A 23,987-nucleotide genomic window follows, 5' to 3' on the forward strand; every position below is an offset into this window, starting at 1 on the left:
GATGAACGGCAAAGCTATGTAGCAAAAGTCATGGCAGATGAAAAGCATTGTAATAAACAATGTGAAATGGATTGAATCGATCACAAAAGGCAAAACTGAGCTTGAATAATTCATGAATTTATTCATGTTGTGAAACTGCATTCTAAACAACATGCTAGAACGGAGGGAACAAAGACAGTGGAATGACATGAAACCAACAACATTGCTTTGGCTTGTCATTTACATTCTACAGCTTTATTCTGGACTCATATGAGATGTGTTTAACTTTCAAACTCTACTGTACGTGCAGGGCTACGCCTAATCAATTTTGATAGCTACATTTGCACTGACACATAATTTGCTACACCAAATCATTTCCCCTCACGAGCCCAGCGCTTAGCCTTTGTGAAGCGGACCGTTTGAAGGGTCTGCTTACATCACTCCAACATGCTGATGAATGATTTTTATTCTCGTGCCTAAAAGGACAAATCCATCATTCTTTCTCTCTCCAGGCTTATTTCCATGATATGTCTTTCTACTGGGATAAAGACATCAGGCGATACAGAAGTGTAGGTACTGAATAGGCTCTTCTTTCCTCTGTGTTAAGCAGCCACCCCTTGCATCAAGGCCATCAGCCCCAGTGAGGGATGGACCACAGGAGGGGCCACTGTCATCATCATTGGGGACAACTTCTTTGACGGCCTGCAGGTCGTCTTCGGGACCATGCTTGTCTGGAGTGAGGTACAGTATTTTTAGTCACACCATTGATTTGATTGAATTTCAGCCTAGGTTTTAAGTATCTTACTGTTTTTACTAAACATATCCTATTAGAAACTGAAGCCTTTACTATAAAAACTAGTAACAATAGCCATTCTTTTGTATGTTTGTACGAGACCTTAGTAGGTATGGTCAGACTCAGTGTTTCCTGTGCCCTGTCATCCAGCTCATCACCCCCCACGCCATCCGTGTCCAGACCCCTCCCAGGCACATCCCTGGTGTGGTGGAGGTCACGCTGTCCTACAAGTCCAAGCAGTTCTGCAAAGGGGCTCCTGGAAGATTTGTCTACACCGGTGAGTCATGATGCTTAATGCTTCTTTCAGTCTCTCCTCCCTGGGTTTAGTGCCCTGACTATGCATCCTCTCTGGATGAAACACAAACTCTGTTCAAATTCCTTAAAGTAGTCACTGATCTGATACATTTGGATAAAGAAAACAAGGGTTCGCTGAAACACATAACTTTTACCCATCCAGTCATTTTGCATCTATGGTTAGGCTGGAAGTAAGGATGCATTTTCACAGTATAGGAACAGGGTCCCAGTGTCAAGGCAGTAATGATGGACTAACCAGGCCCCTGCTTTCTGGGTCTGGAATGTTCAATGTGTGAGAACTGCACCGCTAGCTAAAGGTGTTTGGTGGAAGGACTTCTATGAGTGCAACTTGATCTCTCCCTGAACTGCCATTAGAAGTCAGAGCTGCCAAGCTCTGTTAAATTCAATCTGTCAGGATAATTCACTCTGCCAATTATATTTCTCTCCTCACTTGTCAGATATGCATCTACTAATTTGCAGATTTTTTCAATATATTGTAATTATAATGAAAGTAGTGACTGAACTAGAGAGAAATAGAAGGATGCAGTTCAGGATATTTGTGAGCGTGTGTGTGTGTGTGTGTGTGTATGTGTGTGTGTGTGTGTGTGTGTGTGTGTGTGTGTGTGTGAGTCTTGTGTGAGAGTGTCACACCATAAGTATAGGTGGATTATCTTGGCTAACAGAGGGATGTGGTGGTCTTATCTGTCATCATTGGTGAGGAGGCAGAGGTCATGAGGGTCAGGGGCTGTCTGACCTGGAAGCCTCCGTCTGTTCTAACACCGATGGCTAGAATGAGACGAAGCGCGTCAAAGCACTCTCCCTCAAAAAGTGGAGGAGTGTGGGTGAAGAGGGGGTGGACCCCTTAAACCCCCCCAGACCCCTTCCATCCTGGGCAGCTGTTTCTCATCAAGCCCCCCTCCCCAAGCCACCCGTTCCCTTCCCCTCCAACCGTGCAGTCTGGCCTAGCACTCCTGCGTTTAACCTCCCTAGCAGAAGCAGAGCAGAGGCCAACAAGGCACTGGGATAATGAAACAAGAGTGCAGTGTGCTGAGTGTGTGAGCGTATGTGCATATGTGTGAAGCCTGGGAAGGTGTATAAGTTAAGAGACATTATTGGCTTCTATAGCACCCCGGTAAATGTGCCAGGTCTCTTAAGAACAGACCCCATTAGTCACACGGGCTAAGCGGATTGGGATGATTACCATCAGGTTTTACTGGGGGAACCTGTCCCCTTCTGGATCTATGTTGATTTCGTTCCTTTTTCCTTCTCTGGTTCCTGCTCTGTTCCAGTTAGTCGAAAGATACAATTAACCTGGGAGGCAATGGAAGTACAATTGATTAGTGTGGTGAATTAAAAGGGAGAGCCACCAATAAGACAAGTCTAGCTCCTCAGCCTACTGCTATTCCCAGATTGAATCACCCTGATTGTACCAGGGTCGACATGAAACTGTTAACGAGCTCCGGGAACTTAACGACAGAATTAACATGGACTCCAGATGTACAGTAATTGCGAGTTGATAGGGGGACACTACCTCTCGGACAGTTAAGTACAACGTGGACTGGCAACAAAAAGAGGCCATTCTCTTGTCATTTCAGTGGCCAGGCAACGTGTGGGAATCAAAGGTCCGTTTATCAAAGCTACCCTTCAAGCGTGACTTTGCGTCATGTCGTTGAGAGAATCGCTTTTAGACCTTTTCATGTTGACTCTTCTCGCCCGACAGGCCCTAATTGTGGAGATTTAACTCGCTCAATGTAATAAATTATCACAAATGACCAAGAGTCAACATAGAGTACATTGCAGTCAATTCTAACGGCAGAGAGTGGTGTCTTGTTGGATTAGTATTCTGGACCACCTCCAAAACTAACAATTCAGTCAGAGGATGTGAGCACCCTGTAATGTACATCAATAATCCAGTGGGAACACCAACTACAGAGACACATAATGCTGCAAAACTTGAGAGTATGCTTTATTAAGCTATGTACTGTAGTTAGCAATGTATATTTCACTGTGGCCACAGGCCTATTATCAGTAATACAACAATTGCTTCATAATCCACACATGCTTACTGTATCAATGTTTACCGAATTGTTCTACTTTAGGGAAAGGACACAATGTATCCCAAAAACTGGTTTAATCAATGTTGTTTCCACATAATTTCAACCCCCCCAAAAAATCTATGTGATGAGGTTGAATCAACGCGGAAAACTGATTGGATTTGCAAAAAGTCATCAACATAATAGCATTTCGTATTTTCTTTTCACCCAACCTTTAACCTAAATCGAATGACATGGTGACAGTTTTTGTTGATTTCACTTTGAATTCACATTAGTTGCCAACTCAACCAAATGTAAATCAAAACTAAACGTTGAAGTGACATCTGTTCCCAGTGGGTTGTTGTGGCTTGTCCTGTATCTGATCCATGTATTGGTTATCAATTGGTCAGGGGGACTGGAGGATCAAACTAAGCAAGGTTAGCAAATCAAAAAGGGACAGGTCCAGCTGTCCTCTAGTCAATACTTCACACTTTATTAACTACTGCATAGAGGATCTGTGTTTGCTCCAAGGGCTTTTACAAAGGGCCGCATGTGACTTCAATTGGGTAAAACGTATGTGATTGCTTTTTACCATAAAGTTACTATAGGCTGACGCCAGTGCAAAAGAGTAAACTATCAGTAAAAACATTGACTTTGAAACCCTAATTGCATGAGAGCTTTTGGTTTCAAGCTAGACTTGATTTCTATAAGCGCTACCCTCCCAGGACCACTCCCTATGGAGACCCTTAGTAATATGAAGTGCTGGCACTGCTGCTAACACACTCAGCTACTATTTATCCTAATCAGTGACATCCCTATACCCGGGAATTGTGTTCAAATGAACCCCTAGCTCGCCCCAGAAATAGCACATTAACCGGGACCCCATTTGTCATGGGTAAATTGAGGGTCAGTAAACGTCGCCTGTATCCTCTATTGGGGATCCAGGACATGCATCATAACGTTAGGAGAGAATGATAGATGAAGGGTAGCTGTCATACATTTGTCAGCGGGAAAGGAACATTATTTGCTAATTTCCCAAGCTGGGAAATGACAGAGTGCTTCGTTTTCAGACCTTTGGTGAGCAGTTTGGTTTCTGTTTTATTAGCACAAGTCAAGTGTTTTTTTTTTCTTCTCCCTATAAGGCTGACTGTAACGAGTGCCATTTATCTGATCTCACAGAGGGCTGCTATGTAACACACTGGGTCTGGGTGAAGGGTTTTGGATGATGCTGATGATGCCCCATACAGTGAGCATCTCTTGCCAGGTATGAGTTGAGGCTAGACAGCCTTGAAGGCTGATGAATCACAAAGTTTTCTTGTCAAGGTGACAGTATCGACTCCACTGCACCAGAATCTGACAAAATGGCTATACGGCAGTCATTCATCAACATAAGGACAAAGGGGTCATGGGTGATTCACTGAATACTGTTGGAGATCAAGACATGTCAGTCTGGTAGGGGATGGAAAATAAGGTCGTTAATGCTGTTTGTACCTTCAGAAAGTATTCATACCCCTGGACTTTTTCCACATTTTGTTGTGTTACAGCCTGAAGACAAAAATAATAAAAACATATATAATTCTCACCAACTACACATACAGTGGGAAGAATCTGATCTTCGTCGAGGTCACAACAATAGACAAACACAGTCTGCTTACACTAATAACACACAAACAATTATAATTTTTCATGTCTTTATTGAACACACCATGTAAACATTCACAGTGAAGGTTGGAAAAAGTATGTGTACCCTTGTATTTAATAACAAGTTGACCCTCCTTTGGCAGCAATAACCTCAACCAAACGTTTTCTGTAGTTGCGGATCAAACCTGCACAGCGGTCAGGAGGAATTTTGGACCATTCCTCTATACAAAACAGTTTCAGTTCCACAGTATTCTTGGGATGTCTGGTGTGAAACGCTCTCTTGAGGTCATGCCACAGCATCTCAATCCTGTTGAGGTCAGGACTGGCTGGGCTTCTCCAGAAGGTGTGTTTTCTTCTGTTCAAGTCATTCTGTTGTTGATTTACTTCTGTCTTTTGGGTTGTTGCATCACCTAACTTCTGTTGAGCTTCAATTGGTGGACAGATAGCCTTACATTCTCCTGCAAAATGTCTTGATAAACTTGGGGATTCATTTTTCCGTCGATGATAGCACGCTGTCCAGGCCCGGAGGCAACCAAGCAGCCCCAAACCATGATGCTCCCTCCACCATACTTTACAGTTGGGATGAGGTTTTGATGTTGGTGTGCTGTGCTGTGCTGTGCCTTTTTTCTCCAAACATAGTGTTGTATGCTCCTTCCAAACAACACAACTTAAGTTTAATCTGTCCACAGAATATTTTGCCAGTAGCGCTGTGGAACATCCAGGTGCTTTTTTAGAGAACTCCAGATGTGCAGTAATGTTTTTTTGGACAGCAGTGGCTTCTTCCATGATGTCCTCCCATGAACACCATTCTTGTTGAGTGTTTTACGTATTGTAGACTCGTCGACAGAGATGTTAGCATCTTTAGCTGACAGAGGTTTCTTCTTAACCTCATTGAGCATTCTGTGCTGTGCTCTTGCAGTCATCTTTGCAGGATGGCCACTCCTAGGGAGAGTAGCAACAGTGCTGAAATTTCTACATTTATAGACAATTTGTCTTAACGTGGACTGACTTTTAGAGATACTTTTGTAACCCTTTCCAGCTTTATGCAAGGCAACAATTCTTAACCTTAGGTCTTTCTGATATCTCTTTTGTTCAAGACATGGTTCGCATTAGGCAATGCTTCTTGTGAATAGCAAACTCAAATTTTGTGAGTGTTTTTTTATGGGGCAGGGCAGCTCTAACCAAAATCTCCAATCTCGTCTCATTGATTCGACTCCAGGTTAGTTGACTCCTGACTCCAATTAGCTTTTGGTGAAGTCATCAGCCTAGGGGTTCACATAATTTTTCCAACCTACATTGTGAACGTTTAAATGATGTATTCAATATAGACAAGAACAATTTGTGTGTTATTAGTTTATGCACACTGTGTTTGTTTATTGTTGTGACTTAGATGAAGGTCAAATCAAATGTTATGTCAAATGTATGCAGAAATCCAGGTAATTCCAAAGGGTTCACATACTTGTTCTTGCCACTCTAATACCCCATCATGACAATGTGAAAACATGTTTTTAGACATTTTTGCTAATTTATTGAAAATCAAATACAGAAATATCTAATTTACATAAGTATTCACACTCCTGAGTCAATACTTTGCAGAAGCACCTTTGGCAGCAATTACGGCTGAGTCTTTCTGGGTACGTCTCTAAGAGCTTTCCACGTCTGGATTGTACAATATTTGCCCGTTATTCTTTTCAAAATTCTTCAAGCTCTGTCAAATTGGTTGATTGGTTGATCATTGCAAGACAACTATTTTCAGGTGTTGCCATATATTTCCAAGTAGATCTGTAACTCAGCCACTCAGGAACATTCACTGTTTTCTTGGTGACCAACTCCAGTGTAGGGCCTTGTGCTTTAGGTTATTGTCCTGCTGAAAGGTGCATTAATCTCCCAGTGTCTGGTGGAAAGCAGACTGAACCAGGTTTTCCTCTAGAATTTTGCCTGTGCTTAGCTCCATTCCGTTTATTTTTTATCCTGAAAAACTCCCCAGTCCTTAATGATTTCAAGCATATCCATAACATGATGCAGCCACCACTATGGAAATATGGAGAATGGTACTCAGTAATGTGTTGTATTGGATTTGTCCCAAACATAACACTTTGTATTCAGGACAAATAGTTCATTGCTTTGCCACATTTGTTGCAGTATTACTTTAGTGCCTTGTTGCAGGATGCATGTTTTGGAATATTGTTATTCTGTAAAGGCTTCTTTCTTTTTCACTCTGTCAATTAGGTTTTGTGGAGTAACCACAGTGTTGTTGCTCCATCCTCAGTTTTCTCCTATCACAGCCATTAAACTTTGTAACTGTTTAAAAGTCACCATTGGCTCATGTTGAAATCCCTGAGTTTCCTTCCATTTCGGCAACTGAGTTAGGAAGGACGCCTGTATCGTTGTAGTGACTGGGTGTATTGATACACCATCCAAAGTGTAATTAATAACTCCACTATGCTCAAAGGGATATGGTCTTTGTGGTTGAATCTGCGTTTACCTTACAGGTATTTGTATGTGTGGGGTACAAAGATGAGGTAGTCATAAAAAAATGATGTTAAACACTATTATTGCGCACAGAGTGAGTCCATGAAACTTATTATGTTACTTGTTAAATAAGTTTTACTCCTGAACTTATTTAGGCCATAAAAATAGGGTTGAATACTTATTGACTCAAGACCTTTCAGCTTATCATGTTTTATTCATTTGTAAACATTTCTAAAACATTATTCCACTTTTACATTATGGGGTGTTGTGTGTAGGCCACTGACCCAAAAAATGTAATCCATGTTAAATCCAATCTGTAACACAACAATATGTGGAAAAGTCAAGGGGTGTGAGTACTTTCTGAAGGCACTGTATATTGTTAAAAGTAATGCTATCCTACACTGCAAAGCTCACAATTATGAACATTTATGTTGAGTGTTGATATTTACTGTAATGCTTGTCAATCAATTAATCAATCAATCAAATGTATTTATAAAGCCCTTTTTACATCAGCCAATGTCACAAAGTGCTATACAGAAACCCAGCCTAAAACCCCAAACAGCAAGCAATGCAGATCAAGATGCTATGCATTTTACATGTAATGCAATGAATATTGATGTGTACCTTGACTGACCTCTTTATCCTCACTCAGTTGGACAGAGATCCAAAGTGATATAGTCTTCAAATCTAAAATTAAGCCCTTTGCCGCACTCCAAGCAGAAATGGTTGGCTTTTGACAAAAAAAACGGCAGTTCAGTAAACATGGACTCCTTTATCAAAGCACATCAGTCCGGGCCTTGTGCTGTTCAGTCTGTGTATCGGGTCTAACCTTACAGCTCCCCTCCGCCCTTCAGCCCAGACTCTCTTTGAAGTCCCGGATTTGGAGCAGATCAGATACAGAGCCTCCTCACGGTTTCCTCCCCTGCAGGGCAGGGTTTGGTAGCAGCTAGTCAGGGATGGGGTGTGGCCTAGACACACTGTAAGATACACTGTAATCAAAGGCATTCACAGAGGTATGTAAACAATGTAAACAGATCTGTATAAGAGGGGCTTCCAATGGCATCTCTTTTAACCTAAGAGTGTAGTGTAGTAATATGAGCAATGTATAGATAGCTGATGTTGCCATCACTGTTACTCAGTTCCCCTGTCTGTCTCATTTACAAGCCTGGTATTTAGCTGTAGCTCCTCATGAGTGACTGAGACACTCGTCACCTAGTTACACAGTCTCAGCCAGAGAGCCTTTGTGAACGTGTGCAATGTTTCAGGAGAGGAAGGTCCTTTCGTCCAATTAGAGGGCTGACTTGACACACGCTTTCCCACTCCTTCGTTTTTCAAGCAGTTTGTCAGGTAGACTTTGAGGAGCACACTGTGACATTATTTCACACAGTGGAATCATTAACAGTCCTGGGAAATCCTGCGCTGGAAAATGTATCGAAATAAGTGGCGGCAGATGAGCATGTGTTTTACCGAGTTGCATCCCTCTGTAGAATGTATTGCAAGGAGTGGCTTTACAGTTTAAAGGATAGTATCAGTACAGGGGTGTTTCTCTATACGGATGATAGGCCTATTCATTGATTTGGATTTAATTGGCACCTCTATAAATTGTACTGCATTGTTAGATACAGGGGTGGCAGGTGGACTAGCGATCAGAGAGGCGAGCCAGCAACTGGAGGGTTACTAGTTCCAATCCTGGGTCTGACGGGAAAAAACTGGTGGGAAAGTGAGCTGGTATCAAATCCTAGATGCCATTGCGTGCCCCTGAGCAAGGCTCTTTACTCAACAGAACAACTACTCCAGGGGTGCCCAGTGTGACAACCCTCTGCTCCAGCCTATATATGTAGAGGGGGTTGGAATAAAAGCAGAAGTCAAATACCAGTTGGACCTTGTGTACATTTGACAAATAAAGTAATCTTAATCTTAGATGATGTCTGTTTGGTAACTGTTCTCCATTTTGATATTCCTCACTAAGGCACAGTATTAGTCCTGTGCAGCAAGATAGATGAGGTTTCTCTCCTCCCTCCCCTCTGTGCCCCATTTTCACTATGTTCCACACCCAACGGGCTTTAAAAGAACTCCATCCCCATCCCCCTATTCCCCATCCCCACACACCCACCTCCACCACTGCCTTTGATTGAAATTCATCTCAAGTTTATTGAGAAATGAATGAGAGATGCTGCACCGTATTGACTTTGAGAGGATAACACAACTCATCTTGAATGAGGGGGAAAACGCAGCGGTAATTTAGCCATCATCGATTTGGCCCCGTCCATGTATTGATCTTCATTTTACAATATTAATTTGCGGCTGCAATCAGCTGTGAAGGGAGGCCATTTGATTTCTGTTGGACGGGAATGTGTGAAAGTCCCCCTCTATGTCCTTTGAGGAGGGTACCACTCACTTTAGATGTCATCGCAGGGGAGCGAACAGGTGTCTCCACTAATTTCCAATACAGAGATTAAGGGAATTTTGAGAGTATGGAATTGTGAACTGATACAGTACATCCCTTCCATTTAACCTGTGTTAATTACATTTGATCTGTTGCAGAAGCAATATCTGGTGGAATTGTAACTGTCGCTTTATCTCGCTGTATGTATCAGCTCAAAGTTCATGAAATTTCAATGAACATTGATTTCTCTCTATTGATCCATCTTACCGGCAGATCTTTGAAATGTTAATTTCCTGCTCAACCTGAGACTCCTGGAGATGGAATAACTCCCAGTTAGCTTGGCTTGGATGGAGAGCATAATGGTCAGTGTTAAATGCACTGGTTTGGTTTGCTTGGGTTTGCCGTGAGTTAAGATTGGTTGGTTTGGTTTGAAGTTGGGTTCTGACTGTATGCTTCTTTTAGATCTCTCTCCACAGTGGAAATCTACAGTATATTACTGAACAGCAAGACCTCTAAATGTCTCATGTTATCCCTGCAGCTGTATCACCTGTTTAAGTCCACCTATTTACCTTCAATAACACCAAGTGATATTGGCCTTTTTCATCCCTGTTTGATCCTATTCATCTCAGTAAAATTATGTAATTTCCTGTTGTGATTGTGATACTATCTGTGACCCATATCTGTGTTGCAGCTTTAAGATTATCTCAGCCCATGAGGCTTCAGGTGGACACTATCACAAGTTACAAACTCACTAAAACTTAGTTTGCCTCGTTCTGTTTATCTGCTCCCCTTCCAACTCCCTCTACACCTCAGTATAATCTGTGGTAGAGGGAAAGAAAATAAAGACGTGTAGGACGAGTGGAGATAGGCTCCAAGCAGTTAAGGATAATTAGTAATAGCTGGCAAATGGAAATAAGGCTAGTATTTATCTCCAGGAAAGATAGAGTTGTCGTAATAACCAATAATGGCTGGCAAGAATGCTAGCGCTCTTTGCAAACTTCCATTCCAAGACCACAGACTTAACAAGGAACCATTTCCCTTAAATGTACTGCTCAGCTCAAACATTTTCCCCTGTTACTGACTATTACTGCAAGCCAATACAGTACATGACTTCAGTACACTGCCACATACTGAGAGCATGCAGGCGTATTGCCATATAAGCATTTTCATCTGCCAACGGCGGCCATGTTACATTGCTCCTCTAGAGCGGTTACTCATGTCCTATTTCTAGAGTACATGGAGAAGGAGCAGTAGACCGTGCTCAGATGCATGTTTGGCCATCCACTCTGCATTTTAAGCAAAGACACTGGGCTCGGAGCCTTCTGGAGTGAATGTGTTAGGAGCATGAACGGATGACAGAGTAGATTAAGGGCATTAGATCAAAATAAGATCGGGAAGTACACATGCCAGGGAGAGGAATTCCATTGAAATCCTGCCATAGATTGTGTGTGTGTGTGTGTGTGTGTGTAGTGCTTGAAATTAGATTTGATATGGTCACAGCTGCACACCAACTCATGCATTCAATTTTTTTTAAATTCTGAAACATGACCATTCACTCACTAGAGTGAGGAAATTACTGAAACATTAATGAAGTTACCACTCAGCTTTTGCATCCAAAGAATGAACTCTGCCGGGCATTTCCATTTTTTAATCATGTGCATCCTATTCAAAAGTGACAGTAATGTTGCTTCTTCAGCTGTAAACTATACATCAAATAAAACGCGATAATGATTGGCATGACTTTATTGTTAAGTGCTAAACATTTTATTATGAACACAAAACAATTATAGCTTCTCATAAGTGATGAGGAAAATACTAAGTTGAGCTAAACAAGGTGTTTCAAGCTGAATTGCAGGTTCAGAAGACGAGAACATTTTATCAGTCTATTTCATTCACTTTTTTTTCACACTCTTTCTTTATTCTCGCTCTTTATAACTGGCAAAGTATTGAAATGCAGCCCTTGCCTTACCTCGCTGTGTCTCTTTCTCTCTAATTATCCGTGAGGTCAGTAGGCAAAATGGGGAAGAAGCCAGGAGATCAATACAAATTATCCCTGAGCAAACCAGTGCTGACAGTTTGAATTGCAGCATATGTTTACCCAAAATCAGGCAATTTATCTTAATATCAGCCGAGTAATGCAGCAGGGGTGAGAGGTCAGACAATCTCTCCACCTCATAATTACCCGCCTCTAAAACAGGAAAGTGGTATTGATTGGCCGCGGGCCGGGAAGCGGTCGTGACTGGAACGTGCCACCCCCCCACACACACACACACACACACACACACACACACACACACACACACACACACACACACACACACACACACACACTACCACCACCACCACACACTCTCCAGCCAGACTTCCACCCAGAGCAGGATTTATGGGATGTGTGTGGAGGGTTTCATGTTTCCTCACCATGGCTGAGAACCCTCGCAGGGGGGCCAGCTCCCCTCCCTAGTCTACTCCAGCTCTCCTCTCCTCCTTAGCTTACCTCTCACAACACTGCACTGGGCTAGTAGAATGATGGAGATGAAGCTCATGCTGGCGGTCCAAGGGCATCCTAGAGTACAGAGCTACAATATACTAAAGGGTTAGAAGAAGGTGTTGGGAGGTAGGTAAGTTGGGGGTGTTTGAGAGAGTATAGTGGTGTATGTATTGTAAAACGGAACTCAAGTTTGATTATTAAGAAATCAACCTAAATTAGATGGAATTTATTCAACTCAAATATGATACATACTATAATACAATGTAATCATATATTTAATGTACATAAATAATACAAGTGCTCAGTATATGTCGTCATCAGTCCTTATAGGATTATTGACAGTTTTTGTCTCTGTGTATACATGGTCGACTACAGAACTGTCAACTCATCAACTGACAGCACCGTTTAGCGCTAATGCAAGTCTCCATCAGCTGTCAACGTCATTTGCATGAAATCGATAGCAGATGGAGGTCTGTGTCACCAATTTCATTACGCGGGGTTGTTACAAAGATCATCTCCATGATAGATGAGATTGCGACACGTCGACATGCGCTGCTCATGGCCCAGAGTTGCACCCCAATCACAGAACCTTGAGACATGCTTTAATCCATATCTTAAAGTGCAAGAGATAAGAGACATCTTGTTTACTATCTGTGGTTTGTGATGCTCATGTTCTAGTCCCCCTTTCCCCCTAGATGCCATAGTAGTTAAAGTAATTTAGTGTTTTCAAACAGAAATTATAGAGAATTAAACGTCAACTATGTTTAAATGTGTTTGACATATCAAGATGCTCAAAAAGATTTTTCAAACTACATACTTCAGGATTACTGTAATTGTAAATACTTCCAAAATATGCATACTTCTCCTTTATTACCCTGGTTTTGTGGTGTAGCTAGCTACTGTATCTGTACCCAGCATGCCCGGCTGCAGTGTTGAGTGTAGTGTGTTGTGCAGTGCAGGCCCCAGCTGAGGCAGAGGACAGGAGAGCATGATGCATCACCCAGTGAGAGCCTACTGACAGCCGGGGATGATTGATGGCCTGATTATGGAGTGTTTTTTACAGATACACAATTTACATCACACTGGGCAGCGGGGTCTGGCAGGGCTACAACACACACGCACACACACACGCACACACACACACACACCTTGCGGTGTGTACAGAAATAACAAAAGAAAGAGGGCAAAATCCCAGCTAGGGCCTTGTCATGTGAGATCAATACCACGGATCAATCCTTTATCATGGAGAAAATGGCGTTCCCTCACATTCTAAAGCGGACCTTTGTCGTTCCGGGATGCATGATGAGATGTCAAATCAGATTTCCAGGAGTGTATGTTGTGACGGGCGGTGTGTGGTGCGTTTGGTTGTTGGAAGCTCACTTTGTGTGGTCAACAGCCCTGTACCTGTCTAGCAACGATTTGGTAGGTTGTGTGTGCGTGTCTGTGGCTCCCTGGTCTGTGTGTCAGTGGCTCTGGCTGTACGTTTGGCGTTTTCGTTTATGTCCTCTTGTGTTCAGCAGGTTCTGCGAGCCTTATTCCGTTAATGCTGAAATTACATGCTGAGTAATGAGTGATGGGCCAAATTACAGGCTGAACAATGAATAGAGGCAGGCAGCTCTTATTAGTCTCCACTGAAAGCCATTGATTTATGACGCACCGCCGCACTCGTCTGAGTTACTCTGCTGAAAATGATATCTACATTGAGAAGTGATGTTCTCTATTAAGTCGTTCCTTCCCCCGTTCCCCCTCCTCCCCCTTCCCTCTCTCCCTCCTCTCTCCTTCCTCCCCCCTGGCCTACGGGTGTACATGATTGTTTAGAATCAGCGAGCGCTGTAAGGAAGCCTTAAATTACCCATTATGACTGTCAGACATAAAACGCCTTAGTCTTACCAAAGTCTGGCTTATGATTCATTTACTTTGTGCCTCTGATTCATAGCCCAATACGGCTCGCTGCTCCAGATTACTATTTGAGGGGTGGGTGAGATTGATCGCTCTGTGTGATCTGCTGTAGTATTTCAGTAGAGCAGCGGGGTGGTACAGTAGGTGCAGCGTTGGAGTGACAGCAACTCACGCTAGATCAATTTGTGGACAGGCCTTTCACAGATTATTAAAGCTTGGTTTGATTAACACACCCCACTATGTCATTTGCACTCAATATTCAATGGAAGATAAAAAGAAGAGCGCCCTGTGAGAGATATGCGACCTGCTCTAGACTGATGTACTGCATCATGTCATCATGGCTATTTTGCTCAATTAAAATGTACCTGGATGCAGGGGATTTGTGACACTTGTGACAGAGTATTCCTACTAGTTGCTGTGCATTGCAGACATTGGTTTATAGAGTAGTTATTTACTTCTCTACACATTGTCTAACCATTGGATATTTATTTATATTTTTTTAGCCCTCAATGAGCCAACCATCGACTATGGATTCCAGAGGCTGCAGAAGGTCATCCCCAGGCACCCGGGTGACCCTGAGAGGTTACCAAAGGTCAGTGTTACATCTCATCTTCACAAAAACAGACAAAACAACACCACAGACACAACAAACCACACCATACACACACCAAAGCTGCTAACCCAACAACATCATCAAAGACCAAGAAACAAAACAACATCAAAAGAAGTTCAAACCTTTTAACCAAATAGAAATACAATATAGAAACACTCTGGTGCCTCCATCTAGCATTGATTTGGGATTGTATTGGTTTAGTGAGAAGCGAGAGAGGGAGGCATGCGTGTGGTAAAATAGCTCAATCAGACATCTTTCCTCTCCAGTAGTCTGTGGAGATGATAATCTACTGGTCGTCTGGGCCATCATTACCCCACTCATGTTTTCCTTTCATTCTACACAGCTCCATTTGGTTTAATCTGTTGTTTACATGACTACGCCCCCCGTCTTAGTGTGGCTAATAAGGCCAGGGACACATTATAATGCTTTAGGTCTCACTGCTTTCTTTAGAACTCAGTAAAGGTATTGAAAGACTCTTTATTTCCAAATGCTCGTGACACTTTTTGGCATATTTCTTCAACATGAAAAAGAAACTACATATTTCAGCCATTCTTTGATTCCTTAGTATTTCGATTTACTCTGATAAAATCTATTACTGGGCTCGTCTGATTGCGACCCTGCTAATTCCCATTGGGTATAACTGGCATTCCAGTTGCGTCAAGTGTAATATTATGACTGATTAGTTTGCACAGACTCCCTTGGCATGTAGTAAAGTGGTGACCACCTTAGAGTTTTAATATGACCATAAAGCCTTTTAAGACCTTATCTATTAAAGCCCAGCATGCAACACTGCAATATCATTAACGTCCAACGGACAATTTAATAAAGACCAGGCTGTGTGGTGTAGTATGGACACTGGGCTAAGTCAATGGGAAGATATACGACATCTCTGGTGCACAATATGAAGTGTTTCAATTAGACATTGGTCCCCGTGGAAAAACAACACCTGGACATGAAATGTTACTCTAATTTCAACAGAACATTTTGTAAGACCAAAGGAAAGGTTCACTTAGTTTTTATGGCTGTGAGTTTCTCTCCAAGTCTCCCTGCCCTGGGTATCTGTCTGCACACTCAATTTAGTCAGTACATCTACAAAAAAAAGTAAAAATCTACAATTTGAATATGACAAGGAATACAGTGATGCATACTTGTTTTACAGCATCTACAAAATGCCTTTTGGCGATAAAACAATCTTTCACTCAGAATCTGAGATGAGTTTCCTCAGTGTGCTTACTTACTTAATATAGCAGGGTCTCCCCCCAGCCCTCACATGGCCCAAGCTCAGAGTGAAATGAAACCCTTCTAATAAACAATATACATATTTGATTTGCTCTCTAATGGACCCAAATATGGGGTTCAGGGGGCCAAGTAAATGATCCTACAGAGTGATTCATCATTGTTAAGCTTGCCATCTGAGGGTCGCCTCTCGGGTTCAACAGCAAATTCTCAATATAAGAGCCTCAGGCTAGCTAGCATGTACATTGTGAACGAGAAGAGATACTGCGTGAAGAGAAGAGACATTATGGGCTGCAGGTGAAGCGAAGAGACTATAAAAAGGAGATAAAGCTGGAGGAGGTGAAGTATGCATTAGCTGAAAGGCAAATCGACACCGGCCCCCCTCCCTCAATGACTTCACCCTCCAGTTGATAATATTATGGCGCTATTGATTTCCACCAGCCTTTTCCCCAGGACCAGTAAGACACGTGGTAATTGTGAGGAGACAGAAAGCCAATATGGGCGTGCTCATGGATTGCTAGGGATGCACGCTAATATTGTTGCTACACTGAGAAAAAGGGGGGGGAAGTGTGCTCTGATTGAAGTTTACCTTGTAATTTTAAGACAACATTGCAGATGACAGACTGACCCTAAGGGACAAGCAGCGATATAAAAATCCAATGCAGAGTCCAGAGTGAATATGAAAGTAACAAGTGTGAACAGTCAAGTGATGCGAAAGGAGATTAGTTTGTGGGCATGGCGTTAAGTGAACAGAGACTTAGGAATTCACCCTCCTTTTTAAGATCTTGTTATAAAACAATTTTAGATTCCTCCCATAAAAAAATACAATTTATAATACCATTTTGTGCCCTGTGGCAGTAATGGACAAATAGACTAGATATCACATTGTAACACACTCAATTTCTCCTTTCTTCTGTAACAAATTAGATTCATTACAAAATTAAAAGCAGAAACTCAATATTGTTTTATTATTACATTGATTGCATTTGCTTCTCTCTTTTTCCCCCAAAATGAACACAAACCTATTCTTTTCCAATTCTTTGTGAAATCCACAAGGAGAAAATAAATATTACAAATGTGTTCATGTCAAGCAATTATCCATGTATTTAAATGAATGTCTATTCTTGTGCTCTTTGAAGTACCTACATCTAATGGCCCTATCCTTCTGAATGTATTCATTACCTCAGGCTAGAGCTAACACAGTAATTGCCTTACAGTTTTATAATGGCATTACCACTCCAAGCTACATAACCTGGGCCCCCTTTTATTAACTGTGATAACATAAATACACAATCCTAGCTAATCTACCATGTGGAGAATCACATTTAGAAGGGTTTTAGGCTACCGTGTAAAACATGCAATACCTCAAAATTTCTCAAGCCTTTGTCAGGTAACAACAGTTCATTTGATGGTTTTAATGGTGTCTAGATCTTGCTGACCTGTGATCAGTTGTTGAGCATGTGTAAAACGTGTAGAACAAGGAATACCAGAAAAGCTGTCATGCCTTTGTCACAAAACAAGAGATCATCTACGGCTTTAATTGTTTTCAATTTAACATGGGGTTCTGATATGTCTGTCTCCATGACAAGAAAGCCAATTACATTTTATGCTGAAGCAGTATCCAGATTTACATGGAAATGCCCTCAGAACGCCATTCGGTGCTAATCGTATTCACAGCGTGAGCCGATACGCGTGAAAGTGTCTCGTCGGAAACAAAACAAACTCCTTGGTTGATTGGGTATCACACTTCCCATCATCCTCGGATATGACTAGGCTACCACTTAAGCATAGCCCTGCGAGTGAGCTTGGTTAGTTAAGACGCCACGCGGTAAACGACAGATTAAGGATGAGAGGCAATATCGTTTTCTCTCTTTTTTCCAAGCTGTCCTTATGTTGCTGCTGCAAAGTACCATATGGACAAGGATGGAGAGGAGGTTTTCAGAGAATGAAACATGGCATGCGAACGTGACAGTCTTAATTGCTTTAATTGTTGTTTGAAATTGAGAGGCATGTAGAAGATCTTCAAATATGATAGAATAGATTATTGGTAATTATTAACTGCAGGAAAAAGGAAAGAAAAAACACTTTGTCTCACTCATCGAGCAAGAGAGGAATCTGTTCTGCCTGATGAGAACACAGCAAGACAGCTGGTCCTCTCATTTAGTGAACCTGCTTCATGACAACCATAATTCTTTATTTGTATGCAAACTAGATGCATGCAACGTTGAGCATACACACCAATTTCAGAGGTAAATGCTCATTTTAAAGAGAGCCACCCATCCGGTAACTTGGTGGATTAAGCTCTATGTTTCTATAAGAGCATGGCACATGCTAGAAGTGGCTTCTACAGCGTTTCATCTTGATAAATCAAGGATTTTAGGAAGATATGGCTCTTCAGGATGAAAGGAGGCCCATACACACTCCATACACGCTCCATACGCTCTGCCTTAGAAACGCAGGCCAAGTCTTGGAGGCCGCTGTTTGAAGGCGCGATGGCTGTGTTTACATTCATTTACGGCAGCTGCCGTCTTAATCCCAGATTGCTATTGCCAAGTGATGGAACACTTCACACAAATTACTGAGGCCCGTGAAGGAAAACACGCAATGTGGGAAGAAAACAAGCGCCATCTGAGATGTTTCTAGTGACAGATTTGCATCGCTTTTAACCGGGGTTCTGACGGAAAGTCAACAAATTGCTGCAATACAGCAGGTGACAGTAAAGAAGCATTCAAATAAAACACCACAGCAATAGCTCAAGCGTGTCTTTGTGAGAATAAATGCTCCTAAGTGGAGGAGATGCTTTTCCTAACATATTGCTTGGAGCATCACACTAAACAAAGCAGTGCTGTGCTCCATGAATGATTTCATTAAGTGCTCAATTCAAAGAGCAGATAAAAGCACACTAACACGCTCTATTCTGAAGTAGAGCAGGGAACAGGATCCAGGGCCAAGTCCTTCTCAGTGTTAAGAACCAAAGCAACATGGCTAATCCTTATTGGTGAAGCAGGGACAAGCATGCAGACATGGATAAGGATACATCCCATGCATCCATGTCCCCGAGGCACAAGCACCCAGACTCTCGCTGGATGGGAAGTCATTTGTGAAGTCCTTTACAACAGCCAGTCAAAGAGGTTAATTGAAAAATGTCTTAATGTCATTACGGCAGAACTAGATTAACCCAAGCTAATTCACTTTATTGTTCTGAAGAAAGGAGACTCCAGTGCTGAACTCTTGTGCAAACGCGAGCCCAGAATTAGAGGGTGAGGTGTTGTTTTTAAGGCCTACGCTGGTTTAATTAAGAGATGGGACATTATTCATTGTTCCCAGTGGTTCTAGGAAGAGTTGGTGGCCTAATGCAGTGTTGGTGCCTCTCAATACAGGGTCACTTTTATTTACCCACCTAACAAATACCTCTTATTGTACGTATATGTGTATAAAAAAAATACTAATTGTTACATTCCATGTCATGGTGTTTGTTGAACAGTATCATTGAACTTAGTCTGCCATCAACATTTCAATAATGTCTGTCTTTCCTATTTTTTTAATCAGGAGGTATTGCTGAAGAGAGCAGCTGACCTTGTTGAAGCATTGTATGGGATGCCCCACAACAACCAGGTATGCAGACTGACAGACACACACGTCTTACAGACAAACGGAGCTACCATAATGGATGACTGAGGGAGAGCAGCTCAATAACTCTTAACTTCTCCCTCCATGTTTCACAGGAGATCATTCTGAAGAGGGCAGCGGACATAGCGGAGGCCCTGTACAGTGTTCCCCGTAACCACAACCAGATCCCCTCCCTCGCCAACACAGCTTCCCACGGCATGATGGGAGTCAACTCCTTCAGCAGCCAGCTAGCCGTCAACGTGTCTGAGTCCCAGGGAAACGACCAGGGTAAGTGGAACTTATGCTTAGTGGTCAAGAATCATTCACAGTCAGCTAAGTAAGTCATGAATTAAAGAATAAATTAATCCTATAGACCTTGAACCACCCCATCCTCCTCTTCTTCTTTGTCGGCAGGCTACAGCCGGAACACCAGCAGTGTGTCTCCACGAGGGTATATCACCAGCAGCACCCCACAGCAGTCCAGCTACAACTCTGTCAGTAACAGTATGAATGGCTACGGGAACTCTGGCATGTCCAACCTGGGAGTTTCCAGCTCCCCTGGGTTCCTCAACGGATCTTCTGCCAACTCTCCATATGGAAGTGAGTAGAGCTGCCATCTCAGACCTGTTCAGGAGCAAGCAAAGTTACACAATGTTCAGATGGAAATGTATTGTGTTAGACTTGTCTGTCAGGTAGCGAATCAGAATCATGTTAGACTCTATTCTTTACATTTCTATAGGCAATGTTCTGAACGTTGCACCTCACTGAATACAGCCCAGTTTAGTCCGATAGCATGTTCTTACCCCCCCACCCCACACCCTGCCCCCCCATATCTTGTGTGCAGTTAAACAAAAGAGCGCCTTCGCCCCTGTGGTCCGACCCCAGGCCTCCCCACCCCCTTCCTGCACCAGCGCAAATGGCAACGGACTGCAAGGTGAGCCCCCCTCACCCCCTCATCCCTTCCCTTCGGACTACTGGGCAGATACCGCGGCTCATGCCTCTGTCCGGTTTGGTGAGGGACTAATCATTACAAATATGCATTTTAACAGGCTGCAATTTATTATTTACACCTTTGAGGTTACATTCAAATACACAAGCAAGCATGAGGGCACACACATGTACACACACACATGTACACACACACACACACACACAAACATAAGCAGACATGCAAACACACCACACACACAACCCATCCAGTATAGCAAATTATATATTCCAAGGTCTAAGGACAACACCTTCCCAGGCTTGTTTTAGTAATTATGTTTATTAGGTTTTGTGTGTGTCATGACCAACATGATTGCTTTGAAAACAAGCTTAGCCGTAGTGTGCGCCCCAAGATTAATAACATTGAGCTTAATGAAGTGGGAAATTAAAGTTCATCTTGCTACACGATCATACTTATTAATACATGTTGTGCAGAAATTAATGAGCAATGCCTTGCCATCATCTGTGCTGGCAAACTTAAAAGCATTCCAACCATGACACTACAAATACTCAATGATTTTTCATCCTGGCACTTTACTAGCCACCTAATTGTTCAAAATGTGTGAAATACTGAGTATATTAACTCTCTGTATAAGCTAGAGTTGCTAATGATATCCTAGCAGATGGTCTGGGTAAAAGAATGGAAACTACCTTTGATCTCTGTCTAAGCTTGTGGATAATGATTTTGAAATTGGAGTAGTGTAGTGATTGTGGAAATAAGAGTGTAATGCAGTGGCTCCATCTTCAGTATGGAGAATGGTTGAGTCTGAGGGGAGTCAGATCAGTCTGAGGGGAGTCAGATCAGTCTGAGGGGAGTCAGATCAGTCTGAGGGGAGTCAGATCAGTCTGAGGGGAGTCAGATCAGTCTGAGGGGAGTCAGATCAGTCTAAGGGGAGTCAGATCAGTCTAAGGGGAGTCAGCTGAGTCTGAGGGGAGTCAGATCAGCCTGAGGGGAGTCAGCTGAGTCTGAGGGGAGTCAGCTGAGTCTTAGGGGAGTCAGCTGAATTTGAGGGGTCAGCTGAGTCTGAGGGGAGTCAGCTGAGTCTGATCAGCCTGAGGGGAGTCAGCTGAGTCTGAGGGGAGTCAGTTGAGTCCTTAAGTGACGAAAAGCACAGCATTGTGGGTAGTGGCGTGTTGTTGTTCCATGGTCGGCAGGGCCGTCTCTCCTAGGAGTCACTGTTTGCCATTACCTCAACACCAGGAGGAATATCACACGTAGCCACGCTGGCCTGCTGGGGCCTTAAATGTCAGAGCAAGAGGGAGGCTTTTAAAACTATCCTGTTAGAGAGGTTTGCACTCAGACATGCACAGACACACCACACATACACACAGGCGCACATGCACACATACACACAGTCTCACATACAACATCATAACTTAACATCTGTTTTAAAGTTCCAAAATGTAAATAGCTAAATGTTTTGCTTATCCAATTGAATACATTGGAAAGGGTGAATTTGCTGAATACAATTTCTCTCTCTCTCTTTTCCAGCTATGTCCGGTCTGGTTGTACCTCCAATGTAAATGCACTTTCATCCTCTCAAGCACCAATCTTCTCACCACGATACAGGACACCCCTTTATCACACAGCAAAGACACTGGCGTAATCTAAAATACTGAGGATATAGTCAACATCTTATTCTGTTTTTAATGAAGATTTAAAACATGATTTTCTTTTAAAAGACTATTTCAAGAGTTAAGATTTGGACATTTGGACTAAACATTTCATTAGGAACTCAACAATTGTAGCTTTTTTCCCTCATTTTTTTCTCTCCATTTGATCAACCTGGAAGAAGACAAAGGACGATGGAGTGTACGTTTTGCATACCTATCGGGTTGAACTTGGGATTTGTCCAGTGAACCATATACTGGAAGAAACTCTGTGGACTCATAATTTGGTTTTAATGTAAACACTGATGTACATTTACCTATGAACTTGTTTGCCTCAGAAAATGTTTTTTGTTTTAACTCTCTTTCAATAGATTCACAATTGTGTGTCTTTATAATGTGACTTTTTTGTATTTTTATGTGTGAGAAAATACAGTGGGGCCAAGAAGGTTTAAGATTTTCAACTGGAAAATATATGAGATATATAATGTAGAAATCAATCATAAAATACAGCAAATGCAAGTAAATGGGTGGGGCTGGGTGGGTGGGTAAGATTGTGTCATGTTTCATTCATACATCTTAAATTAAATGAGTAATTTATTGTAGCTAGAAATTCATCTTCGAAAGTGAAAATGATCTTGGATTCAATAAGTACACAGGCGTACATAGAACGCCTGGCTAGAGCTTCCTTTTAAGCAAGTGTGTTTTGCCACGTTTATTTGGACTTTTTGCTAGCACTGTATATTACTGCATTCCTAGGCTACTGTGAAGTCTGTTTCTTGTTGAAGAGGGCCATCCTCTTCCTTCTAGCTCCAAATCCCCTTATGTGTTTTATATGTGGTTATAAACTTGTAGAATATTGTGAGATTGCCAAAATTGTGCTAAATATTTATGCATCTGTCTTTTTTCCCATGTTATTTTAGATCAACAACATTTAAAGCAAAATTAACTCCATCTAAAATGGAAAGTAGTTCATTGTCATATTTCCGTTCCAATACACACTTGCGCTCACTTGAGGGAAATTTTGTAACATATCAACTATAAATATTGTATTTATCTCTGATATTTTGTATATTGCTTTTCATTATGTATGTATTAATTGTCATGCCCTTAATAGTGATGCAGCACAGAATTTCAGCCAAGAACTGTTGCCTTCATGTTTTTTTTGTATTTGATCAAATGCAATGTCCATATATTTCACATGTATCTTCAAAGTTTGTTACTCTGTCAAGACTCTCTGTCCATTTTTTAAAAGGGAAGTCAAACTTCATTGTTTATTTTTATATTGATTTTAAATTATCTATACAGACCATTTTTGGAGAAAACTTTGTTGGTTGTATTGTCAAATAAATAGTTTGTGACCCATATGATAGTTGTTAAGATACAATAGAAACAATGTGCATGAGGGACAACCTTGGAGGAAGGGACTCCATTTGTGGTAGTATTTTCTTTCTGTTTTGTAGAATGTATACAAGTCACTTTTACTCACCACTTATGACTCTGCCACATAGCTTAAATGTGTTTACAGGGAACAAAAATTCAAAATGTCAAAATTTGGAATGGAAACAGAAATGAACAAGTCATGTTTTATTAAAATTTTCAGTAAAAAAAAAAAAAAAACTTGCTACTGCCTGTGGATTTCTTCAGTTGTTATCTTTACCTGAAATACGACAGCAAAAGACAATGATAAAATACAGGGAACACTTTTGTACATGAAACCTTGGATTGCCCCTGTAAGAACCAGGGATGTCCACTCTCTCCATGGTAGTTTCTAGCCTTTTAGATTCAGAAACAGGTTGCAACAGGAAGCTGGGCCAATAGAACAGAACCGCACACAGATTTGTTTTGACAATTTTGGGCGAAGATTAGAAATACGTTTTAAAAGAAACTTAAAACGTATTTCTAATCTTCCCGAAATAGTCAACAACAAATCTCTGTGCGGTTCTGTT

At 41.9% G+C, this 23,987-nt stretch overlaps 1 protein-coding gene across 8 annotated transcripts in view; it reads left to right on the forward strand.

Moving 5' to 3' along the window:
- Positions 1–23,662, forward strand: part of LOC112253057 (transcription factor COE3) — a 75,085-nt gene extending 51,423 nt beyond the window's left edge. For 2 of the 8 annotated variants that reach the window (XM_042323597.1, XM_042323599.1), the window contains exons 9-16: positions 587–720; positions 923–1,049; positions 14,489–14,577; positions 19,384–19,449; positions 19,560–19,731; positions 19,858–20,043; positions 20,288–20,455; positions 21,923–23,662. In XM_042323597.1, the coding sequence (XP_042179531.1) occupies positions 587–720; positions 923–1,049; positions 14,489–14,577; positions 19,384–19,449; positions 19,560–19,731; positions 19,858–20,043; positions 20,288–20,455; positions 21,923–21,954 (974 nt within the window). In that variant the 3' untranslated portion in view covers positions 21,955–23,662. The remainder of the gene's footprint in view (positions 1–586; positions 721–922; positions 1,050–14,488; positions 14,578–19,383; positions 19,450–19,559; positions 19,732–19,857; positions 20,044–20,287; positions 20,456–21,922) is intronic. The other 6 variants (XM_042323601.1, XM_042323604.1, XM_042323598.1 and 3 more) reach the window with 3 other exon arrangements.
- Positions 23,663–23,987: the final 325 nt, after the last annotated feature.

This window comes from Oncorhynchus tshawytscha, linkage group LG06 (genome assembly GCF_018296145.1).
Source record: "Oncorhynchus tshawytscha isolate Ot180627B linkage group LG06, Otsh_v2.0, whole genome shotgun sequence".
Classification (NCBI taxonomy): Eukaryota; Metazoa; Chordata; class Actinopteri; order Salmoniformes; family Salmonidae; genus Oncorhynchus; species Oncorhynchus tshawytscha.